Source organism: Callorhinus ursinus, unplaced genomic scaffold (assembly GCF_003265705.2).
Source record: "Callorhinus ursinus isolate GAN/ISIS: 27379988/994484 unplaced genomic scaffold, GSC_fseal_2.0 scaffold21, whole genome shotgun sequence".
NCBI classification, from domain to species: Eukaryota; Metazoa; Chordata; class Mammalia; order Carnivora; family Otariidae; genus Callorhinus; species Callorhinus ursinus.
This window is the reverse complement of record NW_027397083.1, coordinates 15704927-15725126: the sequence shown is the minus strand read 5'-3', so window position 1 is coordinate 15725126 and position 20200 is coordinate 15704927. Positions and strand designations below refer to the sequence as shown.

Below are 20200 nucleotides of genomic sequence, written 5' to 3'. Positions count from 1 at the left end.
CACACACACACACACACACACACACACACACACACACACACACACACCCTATCCCTCTCCCCTCTCTAGCATCTTCCTCATATTAGCCTCTCCCTCCCTTTCCCCGAGAGCGAGGCAGGACCCAGAGCCCCTTCTCCAGACCCATCAGCATCTAAGCCCTCTGGCTTCCCTCCCACTCTCCCTCCCACTCTCCTAACCCAAGGGTGTTTACCTCATCTAGGGGCAGAATGGTCTAAATGTACCTCTCTTCTTCCAAATCTCTTCTTTCAGCATCAACTTTAGGCCTTGACTGCTTTAGCACTTAGGTTTTTGATATTCAAAATCCTAAATTCAATAGTTTTGGCTATCGAAACTCCAATGAGAACTGGCTCTTGGGCCATCCTCAATGGTTGTGGCTATGGTCTTCCTTCCCTGGGCCAGGAAGGTGGGATACCCTTGCTGCTTGGCATAGGGGAAAGGCCCTGGATTCCAGGAATTGTGGGGAGAAAAAAGTGTTGATTGCTACAAACACTATATGAAAAGATTATCCTGTCTCAGAAGAAGTGATTTTACTTATGGAGGACGTACTGTGTGCCAGATGTTACATTAACATATAAAATGAGTCTTTCAGGGGCGCCTGGGCGGCTCAGTCATTAAGCGTCTGCCTTCAGCTCAGGTCATGATCCCAGGGTCCTGGGATTGAGCCCCGCATCAGGCTCCCTGCTCAGTAGGGAGCCTGCTTCTCCCTCTCCCTCCTGCTTGTGGTCCCTCTCTCACTGTCTCTCTCTCTGTCAAATAAATAAAAATTTAAAAATCTTAAAAATAAATAAATAAAATGAGTCTCTCAAACAGCCTTTGGCATGGGGGTCTAATACTGTTAACCACCATCACCTGGTGAGAAAGTAGGCACAGACAAGGCAAGTTGCCCAAAGTCAAGCAGCTGGTAAGGATCAAGCCAGGATTCAACCCTGGTTTTGTCTGATTTCAAACCCATGCCCTCTGTACCACACCGCCCTTAGCTCAGGATTGCAAGACAGCGCCCTCAACTGGCTATGGGATTTTGGACAAGTCAGTTTACCTCTCTGGGCTTTAGTATCCCTTGGTTAAGGTAAGGGGTATGGTCTCTGTGTCTCCTGCTCTCTTTCTAGCTTGAAACTTTTATGAGTCCCGAGGCCTTGGAAGCCTTAGAATGTGACTCTGTCAGTAGCTCATGGTGAACTGACAGATGAAGATAAGCCCTGGGTTTTCACCATGGGATTAGTCTTCAATTGCCAAGTCCTCTGTGTTCAACTAAAGAACTATCCTTCTGGGAGACTTTACTTCCTACACCAGCATGTAAAGCTATTTATAGGCACATGTGGACACCTGTTTTGCCTGGAGCAGTATTGTAAGTGTCAGCACAATGCTCCGTTATTAGCGGGTATGGAGAGATTGCTGCATCCACTCTGACCTGGGGCTGGCTTGCTGGTACTGGATAAAAGCCTCCAATGAGGGTGGGCTGACTGTGGCCTGTCAGTCCTCCTTCCCCCACCAGTACAAAGCCTGAGACCCTCTGACCTGTCCCTCCAGCTGCAGGCTGCCCCTGTGACCTGTCATCCCTATTGTGCTCCTCTTGAGGTTGATCTTGACCACATTTGTCCTTCTGGATGGATGCACATGCACAAGGAGGGGCCAGCACACAGTGGGTCTTATCTGGGCTCACTCTCTACTAGGATTTCTAGAGAGGTTGGCCTTGAGCCGCTCCCATCACCTCCCAAAGGACATCACGACTGAAACTTTGAGCAGACTATGTAGTCACCTTTTCCCCTTCTACTCTGACTACCAAACTTCTAAGCCCCAAGAGTGGCCTAGTCTAGTCACATTCAGGCTCCTTCCACCCAAGAGACCTCAGGCCTGTTTACAAAAACTGCCTTCTGTTCTGAGTCTCTGATCTCCTTCCTAGCCAGAGGGCAGGTATCCCAAAAGATGGTGTCCTTGGGTGCCAGGCTGGGTCCACTGTCATGGAACAGGGAACTTGGAACCAGGCAACAGTTTTGAGGAATAGCTTCCAGTGAAATTCCAGTCACAACACAGCCAGCAAGAAGCCAAGTTTCCAGACACGTAACACGAGAAACCAGAATGTGAGGGCTTAGAAATCTGGGGAACCTGCACAGAGGGAGGGAGGAAGACACCAGGAGAGGTCATGCTCTCAGCCCCCAAGCACAGGGCATGGGCTCTACTTTTTATGTGACCCCTGTGTCCCCTGAGGATACAGCCCAAAGGCAACTGTCTGATCTCCTGTTCAGTCTTGCTCGTATCTGGAAAGATCTTCCAAAGAAAGGAATTCTCTTGGTACTTATCAAAAGTTCAGAATTTTTAATCCATTCTTTGGTGAAGTGCTACAGGACAGACACAGGCATAAAAAAGGCTTTTTCTTGGCTGGAAAACTGTGTTGAGCATAGAATAAGGCTTCCAGGGATCAGGGATAAAAATAGGTCGTCTGTCTCCTCTACCGAGTATCGTGAGAGAGGCCAGAAGAGGGAAGAGGGGCTATAAATCCCTTTTTCTATTTTGGGAAAGGCATGTCCTTATTTGATGGTTTATTGATAATAATGGAGTACAAGCTGGAAGGACATCCAAGATTATGATTTTCAAACTCTCTGCAAAATCTTAGAGTTCAGGGAGGTCCCAGGTTGTCATCATGCTGGTAAGTGAAGGACCAAATTCACCAGCACCAACTTCAACCAGAGAAGCTCTGCTTTAATCTGGTTATGTGTTCAGGTTATGTCATAATGATTTCATGGCTATAGAAAAGTTTGCTTGGAAGCCCATGAGCTACTCCAATGCTTTATTTCACAAGGAAAATGAAAACCAAACAAGCAAAAAATGAGGGGCAGAGAGACTGAATGACATGCCTACAGAAAGTGAACGGCTGAATCAAGATGAGAATTTGGGTCTCCCGACTCTGATTCACTCAACATTCGTTGAACAAATACTTATTTAGCAACTATTAGGTGCAAAGCATTTTGCTTCATAAGGTCGGGGTACCATGGTTGCTGAAACCCAAGAAGTTTAGGATCTAGTGGAGCTTCAGAGTTTGGTTCCCTGAATATGACCTTAGCATACATTGTTGATTAATGCTCAAAAAATGAAAATGCAGCATGGTAATGTAGCTTTCCAAATTGATTCAGCCAGTACCGCTAGATCTGGGCAAATGTTTTCTTTCATTCTTGTTCTGGAAAGTTAGCATTGCTGATACACTCCTAGGCTGACAGTTATTTTCTTTGAGCACTTTGCATTCCATGGTCTTCTAGGTGATGTTGAGAAGTCCAACGTCAATCTAAATGTCCTCCCTTTGGGGCGCCTGGGTGGCTCAGTTGGTTAAGCAACTGCCTTCGGCTCAGGTCATGATCCTGGAGTCCCGGGATCAAGTCCCACATGGGGCTCCCTGCTCAGCGGGGAGTCTGCTTCTCCCTCTGACCCTCCCCCCTCTCATGCTCTCTCTCTCTCTCTCTCATTCTCTCTCTCAAATAAATAAATAAAATCTTAAAAAAAAATAAATGTCATCCCTTTGTAGATGATATGCCTTTTCTCTCTGGCTGCTTTTAAGATGTTCTCTTTGCTTCAGGAGTCTACCATTTCAGTACAATGTATCTAGGTTTGTGTTTTATTTATCCTGCTTGGGATACATTGTACTCCCTGAACTTAGTAATTCATTGATTTTATCCAATTCTGGAAAATTCTTAGTCATTGCTTCTTTAAATATGGCCTCTCTTCTTCTCTGGGACTTTGGGACTTTGATTAGCTGCATGTTAGACCCTCTTACTCTGCCCTCCATATTTTTTTACTGCTCTTTTATATTTTCTATCTCCTTATCTCCTTGGTAATTTCTTTAATTTCATTTTCTAGTTTGTTAATTTTCTCTTCATCTGTGCACATCAATTACTTTTTGAGTGTTGAGTGTTTTCTTTCAGTAATTACAGCCCACTCAACACTCAACAGCCCCCTGTTCCCCTAGAGCCCCAGTTAATATATCTCTGATGTTGAGTGTTTTCTTTCAGTAATTACATTTCACCTCTAAAAGATCTATTTGTTCTTTTTCAAATCTTCCTGATCACTCCTGAGAGTATCTCTGGTCATTTATTTGTTACAAACATTTTTTACCTTTCTGTTTTCTGTTTCGTACCTAGAAATTTTAAACTCTTACGTCCTTAAAGATGTAAATCTGTTGTTTGGTTTTTTTCCTCCTGATTTTCACCTATGTTTTCTGGTCTTTGATTATGAGCTCCTGTCTGCTTATCTTAATCTGTGCCATTCCTGAGAACCTGGGTTAGGGAGATCACCGCCAAAGAGGACTTACAATGGCTCCTGCCTGAGCCTGGGAGCACAACCAGCCTCCCTCCGTGCAAGGGACTAATGTCAGCCCCTTGCAGGTTGGTTGTATCTCAGTTCCACTTGCCCGCCCCTCCTCCCACTTGCCTGTCCCAAGGCTTGATCTCTTAATCGTTTGCCAACATGGTGCTTGACTTCCAGGCAACCCCACCTTTCATATTTGCATACTTCTATTTCTATCTTTGGTTTCAGCTCATGGTTTTGTTTAAGTTTGCTGAGATGCGTGCGGGGCCGGGGGGGGGGGGGCGCGGAGGGAGTATGGGTAGGGTCTTTGAGGTTTCCCTTACATCTTGCAATTCCCGAAGTGCATTAAGATGTATGTTTCATCTAGGATCTAGTTGTTAGCTCATGGGTCGGCCCTTACGAGTATGTAGTCTGCCATAATGCTGCAGGGCAGAAGACCTCATTCAGTTCAAAGAACCCTATTTATGGATTCCCACCGCTGCTCTTTTTGTCCTGATGCCTTCAGGCTTAAAGACTTGTCAGCTTGTTCCTCAAGAGATCTAGCAGGCATGATACCTAAAGAAAAAGATGAATGAGAAGCACAAGTTAAGCTTTGTCTTCCCAGAGAGCATTTCTAGATTGTCTCCTGCTAAAGGAGGCTGTGGCCTGGCTCTCTGATCCTTTCTATCTCTGACTGTTTTCCTTTTATCTCCTCACGTGTTGATCAAAGTCTTCACTTTTGTGATAGTTCCAATCCTTTATCTTTGAACAGTGCTTTATAGATTGTGAAATGCTTACACCGACTTGCCTGATCCCCTTAGCCCCCCTTGGTGCAAGGCATCCTTGTTCCCATTTTAGAAGAGGGCAGCGAGGCCCAGAGAGTCCACCTAACTTGCTTAGGGACATAAAGTCTATTTATCAGCAAACTAGGACCTCCACCCTTACTTCCTGACTCTAAACCCCTTGCTTTCCCCCATTAAACGTGCTTTCTTTGAGTGAGAAAGTAAAATGCAATCAATGACTCACCGTTGCAGGCACGAGGATACAGCTGACAATAAAGCCCCTGCCCTCATTACACTCTAGCTGGTGGCAGATAATAAATAAGCAATGATATAATACCAGAGAGTGACAATTGCTATGGCAAAAAATAAAGCAGAATATGGAGATAGATTAACTGGGGCTCTAGGGGAACAGGGGGCTGGCTGAACGAGACGGAGGGAAGAACCACGGGAAGAACTGGGAGACAGGGTCCAAGGGAGAAGCAGTAGCATGTACCAAAGCCAGAGGCAGGAAGGCACTAGATCAGCGGAAGGACTCCGTGACTAAGGTGGCCCAAGCACAGGGGAGCATGGCAGAGATGACATAGAAGAGGGGGCTGGAGGACAGAAGGAAGAACAAAGGGCAGAGTTCGAGGAAGGAAGGAAAATCTGACCTGGAAGCCTGCTTTCCTTTTTTTTTTTTTTTTTAAGATTTTATTTATTTTTTTGAGAGAGAACACAGGTCAGGGGTGTGGGGGCAAGGGGCGAGGGGCAGAGGGACAAACAGACACCCCACTGAGCACATAGCCTGACACAGGGCTGGATCCCAGGACCCCAAGATCACGACCCAAGCCAAAGTCAGGCACTTAACCAACGGAGCCACCCAGGCTCCCCCTACTTTCCTTTTCAGTAAGAACCTGTGTGTTGATCGACACTGCGTTTTAACACATCCTCCTCTCTTGCTTGTCTCTTTCACAGGCATACAGGTTTTCCCAGCTTCCTGAAATGGTCATGGGCTCTCCCCCTCCACCTGTCCCTCCCCGGACTGGCCCCGTGGCTGTTACTTCTCTCAGGCGGTAACACATTGCTTTCTTGGCTTGTTTGGAGTGTCTGGAAAGGATTCGGTCCCGGGTACTCTGACCCGACGGTTTTCCTTCATGCCCGCCCCATTCAGGATGCATCCCCGGTACCGAGAACCATGTGTCTGGGGGGCCCCGAGTGCCATGAAGGAAGTGGGAGCACAGAGAGGGTTGACCAACTTTCTTATCATTTGAAATGGAAAGTTCTACAGGACTTGAAGAAGCCCAAGGGCAACCAACCCATACCCCGAAAGCTTCATACCCTGACCTTCAACATCTGAAAATTATTCCAGCTCAGTCCACTACAACGGCCACCTCCAGTCTGGGCAGCTCCTGGCACCTGTGTGTGGGCCCAGAAGTCCCTTTGTCGTTTAGGGGTAGCATCCAAGAAACTAGGGAGTGGCATGTCTGGGCACCCACCCTAACTCCTGACTCCGAAGACAGGAGGCTGAGAGCACATGAACTCAGATATGTATAAAGAGATGAACTCAGATAGAAAGCTATAAGTCAGACATGATAAAGGTACTGTCTTTGTTCTGTAATGGTATGACAAGCCCGTGTTTTAAATAAAGGTAGGCGAGAAATACAAAATCCATGAGCACTGGGAGATGCTGGAATAGGCATCAGGTCCAGGATTAAAGAAACAACCGGGGCGCCTGGGTGGCTCAGTTGGTTAAGCGACTGCCTTCGGCTCAGGTCATGATCCTGGAGTCCCGGGATCGAGTCCCACATTGGGCTCCCTGCTCAGCAGGGAGTCTGCTTCTCCCTCTGACTCTCCTCCCTCTCATGCTGTCTCTCATTCTCTCTCTCTCAAATAAATAAATAAAATCCTTAAAAAAAATTAAAAAAAAAAAAGAAAGAAACAACCGTGCCCTGGAATAGGGATAGGCCAGTGCCCTGGCCCTCCTACCCCAGCCTCCCCCCTCAACATGCTAGCCACACTCTCCCTGGGGACCACAGGTCTGACCTTTGTGAAAATGGTGAAGAAAAATGAGTTCCCCCCAGAAATGACCCTGCCTTCATTTCCAGTGGTCCGGAACACCGAGCTGTGTGTAGACACCAGCTCCTGACTGCAGTCGAGCTCAGGGTGGGGTGGGAAGCTGCAGACCAGGGTTCCAGCCTAATCTGCTGTGTAACCCTAGGCAAATTGCCTCAACTTACTGGCCCCCATTTCCTTATCTGTAAAATGAGGGCAAGGGCCTAACTGATCACGGAGATTCATCCAAGGGGGCTGAGTGTATGGGGCAGAACCCAGGAATTTTCCTGGGAAGGGTTTCCTAAACTAGGAGCAGATGCCTGGAATAGTATGTGGGAAGCCAGGGATAAGGGGGAGAGCAACCAGGAGAAAGAGGGGAGGGAGCGAGAAAGGAAGGGAGACCCCACACTACCGAGCCTCCAGCACCCACCCTGAAGTTGAGTCAAATCATCATGGCCTCTGAGCAATAGTGGGGGGCTTTAATTACTCCTGAGAGTTCTAATGCAAGGAGCTTCGCAGCAGTCATTTGTAGCCGATTTGCTAAGGGCCAGTGTCAGTTTCTTTCTTCTCTCAACCATCCGTCCCCTCCCATGCCTTGCACAGTGTCTGCCATCTTGCCAGATATCAGCAGGTCACTGCTTCCCATTTAGACCCAAAGGATTAGAGCAGGGAGGAGCCTTGGAGAGGGGGTCATCCGCCCCTTTTGTTTCTCAGATGGGGAAACTGAGGCTCAGCAGGGGGAGGAAGCTAGAACCCAGATGTCTGTCTCTTGCTGTGGCTCTGTTCTGTTCTTCACAGTGACAGACACTCTGCTGCTCAGAGGGTGGCCATATGGGCTGGCAGCCTGCCACCTGCTGTGGCTGCCTTTGCCTCCTTCCATTTTAATTTTAGGAGAGCCTGAAGTTCCTCTGTGAGGGGGAGGACAGAGACTGGCTAAAGCACCCTCTATTAGAGGGGGAGGCTGGCCGCCGTGGCGCCCAGGCAGCCCTCTTCTTACGGCTTTCTGAGCACTGAGTGGAAATAGGATGTGTGTAATGGGCTGGAATCTCGGCTTGCCTGTGGGTCCCCCCGCAAAAAAAAAACAAGTGCCTGTCATTCATAACGCCTAGAAAGTGCTAGGCTCCTGCTTCCTGGAGCCCCCCGAGCTTCCCGAGAGTCTTGAGCTTCTTGAGGCCAGAATCAGCAGCAACAGCAGGGAACGTGGTCCTCTGGGCCCTCGCGGGTCACCAGCCCCGGTGCCGGGGGGGGGGGGGGCCGCCACTCCACACGGAGCCTTCTCATTGGCTGCTGCTGATGTCATCCCCTCCCAGGCCGACCATCCCCGGCTAATACCAGCGCTAATGGCCTGGCTTATTTTTATGCGGAAATTAAGTGGGCTACTCCCCAGAGACACAAGAGCCACTCTCGGGGGAACACTGACCTTGAATATCTAAAAATGACTCCAGCTCGGGCCACCACGACGGCCGCTCCAGGTCTCGGCGCGCCCGCCTCCTTTGTGAGTCGGGGGCAAATCCAGGCCCGAGGACCCCACCCTCGTGGGGCTTGGAGGCCGCCGCGGCTCCCAGAGGCGACCCCCCCCCGAGGTGACAGGCGGCGGGAACTTCTGGGTGGCGGTGCGGCGGCGGCGGGCGTGGGGAGCGGCTAACGCAGCCCCTCTGCGCCCCCCAGGTCCACCTCGGACGTGGGCAGCAAGACCAGGATGGCCGAGTCCGCGGGGCCCGAGCCCGCCCAGCTGCACGACAGCGCCTCCTTCGCGCAGGTGTCCCGAGGCCCCGTGTCCGTGGCGCAGTTGGATCAGTCGGCTTTAAATTACTCAGGTGGGCAAGAGGAGAAACGCCTGAGAAAGGCCGGCGCTGCACCCCAGCCCCACCCGGGTGCTGTGTGTGCTCTTTGCACTGCCCACCCCCCACATTCCCACTCGCCACCTGCTACCTGCCATCCTCAGCAATGGAGGCAGCTGTTACGTCTGACTTCAGTAGCCCTGGCTACAAGAGCTACTGCTCTATTTCTTTGAAAAATCTGAAACGTGACAAAATAGGAAGATATGTGTTACAGTCAGGGTAGCTGTTAGCATTTGCCAGACTTCAGGGTTTCTTTTTAATTTATATTGATCTTTAAAGCATTACAGATAGAACTGTCCAGCCCTATCTCATTCCCCTTCTTCCCAGAGGTAATCCCAATCCTTAAATTGAGGGTGTTAACTTTTTTGCTACATATGTATGTATATGCAATAGTGTATATTAATGCTGTTGGTATTTTACATGTACACAAGTGATATCAAAGTATGCCTTTCCTTCCGCATTTGTTTTCTTGACTCAGCCTTGTGTTCAAGATGGGTAGGTACATGTAGATCTAGTTCATTTGTTTCAACTGCCATATGGTATTCAAAGATATGATAGGCCACAGTTTATCCTTTCCCCTAAGAAGGGACATGTGGGTTGTTTCCAATATTTTGCTATTACAGACAGTGCTGAAATGAACATCAAGGTTTATCCATGCCCTAATTGGTTTTTTGAGTCTGTTCAAAGCATACCTTTTAGGCGAAAACTGCAAACACCCGGTTGCTAACACTTACTAAAGCATTCACTGTCTCCAGAAATTCCATCAGTGGAATCCATTCCTTTTGGTTCCTTTTCTTGCCTTTTTAAAAATACCTCTTCCCCATGGGAGAAAAAAATCTGGACACTGAGGTGTCCCTTCTTGCCAGTAGGTCAGGGGTGTTGGGATGGGGATGGGGGAATCGGCGAGGGGAGTTGGGCCATCATTTCTCTAGAAAACCAGGTCTGCATCATAGCAGATGACTGTGCAGGTGGGCAGGGCTGGGGCTGCAGGTGAAGATCTGCTCCACACCTCATTACCCCCTCCCCCCATGCCAGAGTTCCTCCATTTCCCAGCTTCCCCCAGCTTCGGCAAATGCCAACCCAAGAGGTAGGGTGCTGGTCTAATCTTCCCCATGCATCTCCTCCGTGCCAGGTAATACGGTGCCGGCAGTGTTTGCCATCCCAGCTGCCAACAGACCCGGCTTTACTGGCTACTTCATCCCAACGCCTCCCTCGTCCTACAGGAACCAGGCCTGGATGTCCTATGCAGGAGAGAATGAGCTCCCAAGCCAGTGGGCCGATTCGGTGAGACCCTTGCTGATTCCCTCACAATCTTACCTGCTGGACACACTTGAGGGAGAAAATGGATGAAAGGTTGAGACAGTGTTTTTTTTGTTTGTTTGTTTTTTTATCTCAGCCTGCTTCCCACCAACCAGGTGGCTAAGTTCAGCCATTTTAGAGGAGACAGTGTGGTCAGGTGGGATGTCTTTTGACAGAGGGACTTGAGATTTGCCTTCCAGTCAGGTTCAACCTCTTCCTAATGGGGTGACCTTAATCAAATAACTTTTTATTCTGTCATTTTTAGACTGTTTTCTATGTGCCAGACACCATGTTAGATGTTTTATATATATTATCTTATTTAATCTTCACAACAATCCTATCCGGTAGGTGTTATGATTCCCATGATGTGGAAACTAAGGCCTAGTCACATGACCTGACTGCCTAAAGACACACAGCTATTGTACATGAAATACCAGAAAATATAGTTTTAGAAATTGAAGATTGAATTACTTTGCATGTAGATCCTAAGGCATTCTACTTGACTTCCAGCAAAGGACTATCTTGTCAGGATCCCCTGGTTCCATCCTCCATCGTAAGTAGGAATATATGGCACAGTGGGCCTGGCCTAGCCTCCTACACCACAGAGAGGCAGCAACTAGTTGAACCTGGATAGTCACACCCAAACTTGCCTCTGAGTCACCTGTCAAAGGTTGCTAAGTAAAAAAAATCAAGCAAACAAAAATAGCACAATGATGGCCTCTAGTGTGGGTTGCCCCCATCCATCTGTGAGACCATCCATCATGGATAAGAAAGGCAGGCTGTCTCCCAGGCTCAACCTGAAGGTTCCCTGGTGCTGTGTGTCATTTTAGGGTTTGGTCTCAACATTTGAAATATATCCTAGATTTAGCAAACATGTTGATGCCCAAGGCCTGGGTCATCTTTTCTCTCTGTCCAAACCCCTGGGGTCCATACTTTCTACCTCCACAGATTCAATTCAGCCTTGGTGTTGGTGTCTATTTTTATCATAATGGTGACACATTTGAACACCACTAATGGGATAAAGCTATCCTATATATATTAATTTTCCTGATGATCAAAGCTTATCCTTTTAATTTTCAAAGCACTTAAAATATCTTGCATTAAAAAAATTCTGGAATGAATTATATCCTTTCCTCCTTCTTTAAAAGAGGAACATAATTTAATTTGTGTCTAACAAATGATTCAGCATCATCATTATGCCTTACTAGTAAAATGACATTTGTAAGATGGACTCTGATGGTAGGATTATTACCCCTATATCACACCTCTCCCAACTACTGTAATTTTTGGAGTTACTACAAGGCTCAATATGGTTTTTCTTTTTTTGATCTTGCTCCCAGCCAGACCTTCTATTGCTGTCAGTGTCCGCACTTCCACAGATATACTCACCCTTAAATATACTTTTCCTAATGGACTGTTATCTGCAAATGAGGCATGTCTGAGTTCCTTAGAATTGTTTGTCAAGTTGGAGTAAATAAGCTTTAAGAGTAACTGTAGGGATTCCCTATTGTTAAGTCTACAGATCTTAATGTGAGACTTTACGGCATCTGTTTTGGTTGTTTGTGGGCATTTTTTTGCTTCCTTTGTCATGCTATTTTAAGCAGCTGAAATCACGGGGTATGAGTTGATCATTTCAGAGCTTTCTTGACTCCATAATTCCACTTATAGTCTAAACATAATGTGTACTTTTCAGAAAATAGATGATACTTAACTTGTGACAATTAGGCAGTAAACCTACAGCTTTGTGGGTTCACCCTCTGCATGGAAAGTTTCACTGGGTACTCTGCGGGAGTCAACGGAAGTATTTTCCCAAACTTTGGCCCTTGCCCTCAAGACACAGATGATAGCTTAGCCAGGCTTATGGCCACTTCCAGATGCTTTTGGATTCATATTGCCTTAAAGATGAAGGAACAGGAACCCAGCAAATCAAAACCCAACCTTCCTAACAGGATGATTTGACCATTCTGGGTCCATCCCTGTCAGTGTGAGGGGGAGTTAGTTTTCTATTAGTTGTTTTTAAGAGGAACATGTTTGCTGCAGCCTAAATGGGTCTTTCCTGGCGCCCAGTTACCACCTACAGTTAAGCAGGCTGGTGGGTCCATGCATGGAGCACAGTAGCCAGGAACCACAGCAGGGAGCACAGGAGATTCCTCACACGTGAAAGAAAGTGCAGGAAGCTCAGAGGGACCCGCTGTCAGCCTGAGAAAGTGGGGCAGGAATGGCGTCCACTTCTACATCCGTGCGAGAAGGAGAAAACCCCCACCATCATTTGGGGGTCTGACCCTCCTGATCCCAGGTATCCAGACATCAGGAGCTAGCTTAGACAAAATCACCTCAAAATCACCCCTTGACAAATGGGTTTCATCCTTGGTGCTGGTTGGAGAAGGGTTGGGAGGGGTGTGTTGTGATCACTAGGTGGTGCCTGCCTTAGGCACTGCCTGGGGAAGCAGTGGTGTTTGCCAGCCCCGAATTTTGGCCAGCAAGATGTGATGGCTCCAGCCTGGATCTACTATTAGGGGAAAAAGAGTTTCTTAGAGGAGTGACTCCACTCCATGATCCCTTGCCTGTGCCAGCCACTGGCACCTGCACGCTTGATGCCACAGAGCTGAGGGGTCTCAAGAGTTGGATGCTAACTCTCAGCTCCAGCTGAATTGAAATGCAGGGAAGGGGGATATGACCGCTTCCCTCACAAACATATGGCACCATCTGGTCATCCTTCAGTGATTTTCAAACTGTGTTCCTCAGAACCCCAAGTTCTGAGAGACTCCCTACTGTGTACCATGCATAATTCTGGGTACTGGTGCACAGTGATATGCAAGCAAGACACCGTTCTGCCTTTGGGAAGTTGACGGCCCGAGACAGGTGATGATGTCATGGGCGATGACTGACTCTAGAGAAACTACTGGAAGCATCTTATAGGGAGCCCTTGGCTAATGTAGGGCAGGGGAGCATGTCCTGGAAGAAAGGACGTTTGAGCTGAGACCTGATGGGTCAATCCCCTGTCTGGGTCTTGGCTCTGTTTCCCCACAATCACTTGTGCATTCCCAGTGCTTGTGGACCAAGGACACAGACAGTTCGACTCTGGTTTTCCTCTAAGATGCAAGGGAAATATGTACAGCCCTTGTGTAGAAAGACCCACTATTAACACCTATTTGCCACTTTGTCTTTCTTTGCCAGGCCTTGGGAAATTAAAGCCCCAGCTTTTGGAACATCCATCCTGTTATTTCTTCCCTCACTCGGGTCCTCGCAGGCCCTCACCTAGCCCATTGACATAGCCTCAGAACTCTCTCGACCTCCTGTAGTCTACCTCCAGAGTGTCCTTTCTAAAATACAGGCCCCTCCTCCACCTGACGCCCGCTGGTGGCTCCCAGGCCAGGTGTCAGGCATGCATCTCAGAATGCTGCATCCTCGGGAGGGCTTGTCAGAACATCTCAGGCAGGGAGTGGAGGGAGGCTGCATTCCTGCTGTACATTTGCCCACCCAAAATTTCTGACTCATCACCCAACCCCATCCTACCTCATCCTCACCAGGACCCAGACAAGTGTCTCTGTAAAGAATGGGAACCGTATTTCTGAGACGTGTGCCATAGAAAACTGAACTCTGCAGCCTGGCATTCGGTGGCTTTCTGATCCGGCCCTGCCTGTCTGTCTTCCCTGAGCTTCTCCCGCACCCTGTACATCCTCTCTGGTCAGACCAAACTCTTCGAAGATTCCTGGGTGCACCATCCTCCACGTACCCCCTGCCTCTGCCTTTGCTTTTCCCTCTGCTGGAACACCCCTCCCAACTTGCCTTCCTGGCAACAGCCTATTCATCTTCCAGACCCAACTAAGCTGCATCTCCCTGAAAGCCCCCTGACTCCCCACACGTGTCCCTTCCCCGCAGCACCCTGTGCCTTCGTTGTCCACAGGCACGCATCCCATAGGGATCCAGCTAACATTATGGGATATAAAGGCCTCTTGTGGGTTGCTCTGGAACAGCATCCCCACGTGTGGCACTGTTTCTGTGGGAAAGTTAATCCTGAATTCCAAATCACTGACGTGTCCTTATTACTAGAAGTGTCCATATATGTAAGCATCTAAGTATGTGTCTTCCACATTTGATAAAAAGAAAAAATTTTCCAGGAACTCAGATCACATCCCAGATCTGAGACAGTGCAGTGACTAACTCCCAGCCCTTGGCGTCAGACAGACTTGCTCCAAGCATGTCTCGGTGGCCTGTTAACCATGTCACTTAAGGCTGTGGCACTCTGCTTCAGTGTCCTCTTCTGTAAAATAAGGATGACCATATCTGCCTCCTGGGTTGTTGCTTTGAGAATCAAATGAGATAATGTGTGGGAAGCCCTGAGCGCAGGGCTTCTTCCATGTTGGCAGTTACCTGTTGGTAATGAGTCCCTGAGTCCTTCGAGGTCTGTGAAGAACAATACTTCTGTTTGCTGGATTGTGCTTATGTTAAAAAGGTAGCCGGGTAGATTCAGGTGTGGACTCTGTTTGTAGCAAGGTTCAAAAACCCTACTTCATTCATCCACCCAGCATATCCAGTGAGTCCAAATGACCTGCTTTCTAAACAAACAGACTCCAGGTTTTATATGTGTACAGTGGTACCTGGTCTCCATTTTCTTCTGAACCTCTTCCCTTGTCTTCAATTCCCCCCCACCACCCCCGCATCCAGTATCAAGCATGTCCCATGACTCGAGCCCCTTCCTAATCCCGGGCCCTTCCCTTCTCTCCAATACCCTCTGCAGGTCCCCCTCCCAGGGTACATCGAGGCTTACCCCCGGTCGCGTTACCAGCAGAACTCTCCCTCCAGACTCCCTCGCCAGTACAGCCAGCCCACAGGTATGCACCCCAGCCTGGAGCAGGCCCCGGGGCCGTCCGCAGCAGCCTCGCAGCAGAGCCTGGCCGAGAACGACCCGTCTGATGCACCCCTGACCAACATCTCCACCGCAGCCCTCGTGAAGGCCATCCGGGAGGAGGTGGCCAAGCTGGCCAAGAAACAGACAGACATGTTTGAGTTCCAGGTCTAATACCTCAGCCCCGTGGAACTTCCAGACTCCGAAGGAACAGTCTTCCGGTGTCTCAACCTGACCTCCTGGGACTTGAGGCACAGACCACGTGGGAGTCTTTCTCACCCTCTGGACAGGTGAACGGTGGGGCTTCTGGGCAACAGAGGAGATTCTTGGCCAACTGAATTCTTGGCTTCTTCAGCTGACTGTATATCAAGAAGTCCCCGCGTGGGACTTTATGTTTGATATTCTGTGAAGTTAAATGTTTGAACTGTGGGTGTATTTCCCTATGGAGCCTTAGTCGCAAGAGACACTAACTGATCTGCCGATCCCTGATCAATGCCACATTTTACTAAGTCACCAGAAGGGGGAGAACATAGCTCTGTCTTCGGTGAGTTCTGCATGTTAACTCTGTTTCTGCGTTAAAGGCGATGCAGGCATCTAAGCACCAGACTGCACCCTCTCTCGTTCAGCCGTGACTGTAACCATTACAGTCGCCTTTCGGTCTGTGAAGGAGGCACTGACTCCAGCCAAGAAACTCTAGTCCTTTTCTTTTAAAGGTTCAGGTTCAAAGTCAGATGAATTGGATAAAAATCAGTACTGTCCATGACTACACCTATAAATAGTCCTGGCTCTTTTTTTTCCTCCCGTTCATTAAACAAAGGCCAAGGAAGAGAGGAGTTTGGGGGGGAATGGTGGGTTTGGGTTGACAGGTTTTTTGAAAACATGTCGTTTTGGAACTAGAGTACCCTGCAAGGTCGTATCTAACTGAAAGGGAATCGGTGCTAAGAGCTTTTAGGATCCTACAGAAGAAAAACAGTCATATGTTGGAGGTTTTTTCTTTGCCCGGCAATGAAGGTGGCCTGAGAACAAAGCTTCTCTCTTCTTTGAGATACTAGAAACATCAGCGTTTACAGGAAAACCTCTGTCTCTTCAACAGCGACGTCCGGCAGGCGCTGCTGAGTGACACAGAAGGAAGGAGTAACTGATGCCTGTTCCGAGCAGAAATAGTCTCCCCCCCCAACCCTCGGCTGCAGCCTCTGTTTATAGAAGCTTCTGAATGTAGAAATCTGTTGATTTACGTTTAAATGTAAATACCATTTATAAAAGTGTATGGAGTTTGCCAGTTCCCTCCCTCCCCGCCCCCATAGTCAATGGATGCAGGAGGACATTGGCTGACTTTAGGACCGCCATGTGGCAAATCACACTCCCTGAGTGGTGAGTCGGTCTCCAGAGCTCTGGGTGGACACTGCCTTGCAGCCCGGAGGCACCAGCTGCTGACTGTCAATACCTGAGCAAAACAGCCACCGACTTCAGGTGGCCCCGGGGAGGGAACACTCCGGCTCCCTCACCAGCTCTGTTGGGGGCTTCCTTGGTGTCTGTTGGAGAACGAGGTCCTGTCCTGCCTTCACCCATGACCATCTAGCTTCAGCTGTGTCCATGCCTTCTGAGCCCATCTTGCCATTTTCCTCATGAGTTTCTTTGGTCTTTACTGAGAGAAAGTGGAAATTTAAAAGTTGAGAGAAGAATAGGAGTGGAACTGATTAGAATGGGAGATTCAAACTGTCAAAGCACAGGCTTTTCAAAGAAGCTGTTTTTATTTCCCAATGGCAAATTGCCCTTTCTGGAAAGTTCCGGAGAAGATGTGTCATGGAATCCCCCCAGTCAAGTCTCTTGTTCAGATGATATTAGATAGTGTCCTTTTGGTATGCTGGTTGATCTTTCATAGTGTTAGTTTTTTGTTACTTAAAAAAAAAATCAGCTATAAATAAAATGTATTTTTGTAATTTCCATGTGTATATATGGTATATTTCTACCAATGGCCAGTTGTTGTAGTCCAAAACCTAAATCAGCTTGCAAAACACTGTGGATGGTGCAAGATTTTGTTGACAGATTAACACAATGCCTAAGTCTATCCAAATAGGTATTCAATGCACTTGAATGAACAAAGAGCCAAAGAAACTCAGCCTTTTCATGCAAATGGTATGAGTCTGATAAAGTCAGCCACATTGTCCCGCCTTATCAATAATATTAATATTTCATCAGTGCAATGATATCAACCCAGTACTTTGTCTACTTGGTAAATGCCTGGAAATCCTGTATGTGAAAATGAAGTTTCAAGACCTTAGTGTAATTAAAATAGATGCTTCAAAGACAGTGTCTGAGCTTTGGATGTTCCAGTGGCTTACAGAGAAAGAGCCTGCAGTTTGCAGTGGTGTGGCTCCAGCTTGCTAATAGGATGGGGAAACAAATCATTGCGGTCTTTGCAGAACCCCAGGAAGTATTGAATTAGTCAACTGAGACGACTAAAAATATAGTGTGTAAATCAGACATCCTCGTAAACTAGACACCATAGGTTTAAGAAAAGTATATGGGAGGAAAACCTTAAGTTGAAAAGAAATCAATCTGTTCATGTTTTTTCCAGCACTGGGGAGACATTGTTAGATTTTTCTGTGACTGACAAATATGTGGTCCCTTCTCTGAAGAGTCTCCTGACCTCGTGGAGGGGATAGATGCCTGGACAGCTGACTCTGAGCAAAAGCAGATGGGCAGAAGTGCCTCATGGAAGTGAAAATAGAATTCCATGAGAGCCCAGAGGCTCTACGTTCCTCATGACCCTCCAGACGGTGGAAGAAGCCACAAAGGATGTTGGCAGTCCCGGAGAAGGAATCAGAAGTCCAGAAAAATGGAGCAACCTGATCGAGGATTCCGGCTCAAGCCTGATTCACGATTCAACTTGCTTTCCATTTCACCACGCTGCCTGCACGCTTGTCTGTGACACGTTTCTTGAACTGTGCTAGGAAGTTTAAACAGTAGACCAGGGTCAGATGAGGGACGCCCTACATTCTTGTGAAGAAAAAAGATGATTGGATATGTAAAGGACATCAGTTAAAGTATATAAAGGACGATGTGTTTGTGGCATAATAAACATTTTTCAGAACTTGTTTTGATGTGAGTTTTCTGCATTCCTGAAAAGAAATGCATCTTGACTTTTTCCAGAGAGGGCCATCAAGGAAATGGTGTTCTCCTTACCTGCTGTTCAAGGCTGCAGGGGTGCATTCCTCTCTCAGTGCCGTGGATCCAAACCAGCAGGGAGGGAGGCCATGACAGCTTGTCATTATGAGGCAGCAGATTCTATGCTCAGCATTAGGGGAGGCAACCCCATGTGCAGGAGCCTGAAAGTCTACCGTGTGCTCTGGTACCTAGGATCTGAGATGGCCGTGGTTACCTATATAGCTGGAAGTTCTCTCTTTCAGGGTGTGCTATGGGCTTAATGTTGTGTCCCACCCCCATTCATATGTTGAAATCCTAACCCCAACATGATGGTATTAGGAGATGGGGCCTTGGGGAGGGGGTAGTTAAGTCATGAGGGTGGAGTCCTCATGAATGGGATTAGTGCCCTTGTAAAAGGGATCCCAGAGAGCCCTCTTGCCCTCTTTTTTTGCCACATGAGGATACAGTTGGAAGTCAACAGTCTTGCAGCTCTGAAAAGGGTTCTTTCCAGACCCTGATCCTGTTTGCACCCTGATCTTGGACGTCCAGCCTCCAAAAGTGTGAGAAATAAATTTCTATTGTTTAAAAGCCACCCAGTCTGTGGTACTTTGTTGTGGCATCCTGGGCCGACTGAGAGAGGGTGGATTATGTTAAGAATCAGTTCTCTGGTCCTGGAGGTTATGTGCCTTTGCTAATTTAAGAATTCAGTAGAAGGGCATGTAGTTTCTGAGTAATCTTGATGGAAGAATGGATAGGAAATTGTTAGATTTGTGACTTAAAAAAAATCAGAATACAGATGGAGGAAGACAGGAATTTAAATAGCTAACTAAAAGAAATACTTCTCTAACGGGCAGAAATTAGAGAAATGGATCAAAAATTTAAACATTGATTGTAGATAAATAAGCTTCTTTTTTCTACGTAAGGTACCTTTTTCTACTCAGGCGCTCAATGTTTAATGAATACAATAACAAATACTATTTCTAAAGTTTGAAAACATATTTTAAACTTAATCTGTTCCTTCTACCACACACCAGAAAATAGTTTGGACCTTGCTTACAAAATACAGCCAAACACTCTTGGGAAATATAGTAATTTAACTTGGAGCAGTAACTGACTTGGCTCCAAGTGTTAGATATTAAATTCTCCCATGTAGTCCAGCCTTGAAGGTATTTTAGTCAAAGACCTTTGCAAGGACTAGAAACCTGTTCAGACTTGCTCAAAAGTGTCGGGGGTGATGGAGAGACTACAGGGCCATTTCACAGAAACTAAACACAGCGCCCATATGGGAAAGGGCTGGAGACAGCCAGCTCACTCTTGCTTTCTCTTGCATCCTCTCTCCATATGGACTTTCCTATGTTTCTCTCTGTATGTCTGCTCAGTTCTCTTGCTTCCCTTGCCCTCCTAGCATTCTGTTTTTTCATTACTGTATATACAGCTGAAAATCCATCCCAGGACCCACTCTGCTCCACTTTCTCTTTCCTGTACCCACCCCTCTCTGACTACCATCTCTGTGCCCAAATCTTGAGAGTCTGGTTGGTCCAGTTCATCTCCCTATGGATGAGCCACCCTTGGATCATGTGTCTATCCAGTCAACTGTCACCAAGGAGGCAGAGTCATGTAAGACCAGCACGGCCCCCTGGCCTGACCCATTCGGTAAGAGCCTTTGTTGGAGGCTAGTACCCAGAGGTGGAGCGTAAGTGGGCAGAACCTTCAAAAGGAAGGAACCTCCTCAGGACTGGAATTGACCGGCACTCCTAGGACACCACGTAGCCAGTGAGCAATCAGTATGGACACTGCTACAGAGAGGAGAGGTCGTCCTTGACGTGTATATCAGGTGGGAACGCATGCATTTGAAACCCTGGTGACCGGCCAGCGCTGCCCCAACCACAGGCCATCCCAGCACCAGTACTACTGATTCTGGGTCTAAGAGCAGTTTCCGGCCAAGGTCCAGGTAGCAC

At 47.7% G+C, this 20200-nt stretch overlaps 1 protein-coding gene across 1 annotated transcript in view; it reads left to right on the top strand.

The window, feature by feature from the left end:
- Positions 1 to 18834, top strand: part of KIAA1549L (KIAA1549 like) — a 266072-nt gene extending 247238 nt beyond the window's left edge. The window contains exons 18-21 of the mRNA XM_073904787.1: positions 6030 to 6127; positions 8775 to 8923; positions 10080 to 10231; positions 14988 to 18834. Of these exons, the coding sequence (XP_073760888.1) occupies positions 6030 to 6127; positions 8775 to 8923; positions 10080 to 10231; positions 14988 to 15269 (681 nt within the window). The 3' untranslated portion in view covers positions 15270 to 18834. The remainder of the gene's footprint in view (positions 1 to 6029; positions 6128 to 8774; positions 8924 to 10079; positions 10232 to 14987) is intronic.
- Positions 18835 to 20200: the final 1366 nt, after the last annotated feature.